We start from the raw sequence: 858 nt of genomic DNA on the forward strand, positions 1-858 counted from the left end.
GGTGATTTTCATCTATTCACCAGGGGAGCTGATGTGTGCTGGGTGGAACTCCTGCCGAATGCATTTGGATTAGTTGTAACTACCTGTTGACACAGAAGTGTGTTGTCCAAAAAAGGTATGACATTAAATATATTCTTTTTATGGTGGGGAGGAAGGAGCTTTGTTTCCAAAATGATTATGTAATAAATTACTGCTTGTTTACCTGCTTGCAGAACAAATCTGTAAGGGGTGTACTTTGGGAGGCAAAACCCAAGCCCACTCACTCATCTAACCTTTTTTTGAAGTTTGCTCTAGAGTGGGATGAAAACTTGTTAAAATGATTACTAGAGTCTGACAATCACCCCTCATTTCTTGAATGCCTCGGGGTTCTACTGGAATTTCTGTTTTCACAGCAGTTTCAAATCTTCCCCATCTGCTTTGGTCACCTTCCATAAGGCTTGCTTGGAGTCTCAGGTTGGTGCCAGGTCCTGCAAGCTGAGCTGCTGACTGCCATGCCTACCCAGCTAGAGAAGGCCATGGATACCCTCATTAAAATCTTCCACTGTTACTCCAGCAAAGAAGGGGACATGTTCAAGCTCAACAAAGGGGAGTTGAAGCTACTGCTCCAGAGTGAGCTCACTGACTTCCTATCAGTAAGTGAGTTTTTCTTTTCTCTCTGTCTTTCAATTGGAGGTAAATGGAGGCAGTTCCAGGGACAGGAGTTGCATGTTCTACTGTTGTTTCTTTTGAATCTTGCAATTTGACAAAATGTCAACTGGGCCTGGAGCCTGGGACCTATCTACACATAGATAGATGGATGGATAGATAGATAGATAGATAGATAGATAGATAGATAGATAGATAGATAGATAGATAGAT

At 42.3% G+C, this 858-nt stretch overlaps 1 protein-coding gene across 1 annotated transcript in view; it reads left to right on the top strand.

Annotated features, from left to right (window-relative positions):
* Positions 1-491: 491 nt before the first annotated feature.
* S100Z (S100 calcium binding protein Z) overlaps positions 492-858 on the top strand; it is a 3,061-nt gene continuing 2,694 nt past the window's right edge. The window contains exon 1 of the mRNA XM_027863359.1: positions 492-632. Within this exon, the coding sequence (XP_027719160.1) occupies positions 492-632 (141 nt within the window). The remainder of the gene's footprint in view (positions 633-858) is intronic.

The sequence above is a fragment of the Vombatus ursinus genome, unplaced genomic scaffold (genome assembly GCF_900497805.2).
Source record: "Vombatus ursinus unplaced genomic scaffold, bare-nosed wombat genome assembly UNPS02014772.1, whole genome shotgun sequence".
Classification (NCBI taxonomy): domain Eukaryota; kingdom Metazoa; phylum Chordata; class Mammalia; order Diprotodontia; family Vombatidae; genus Vombatus; species Vombatus ursinus.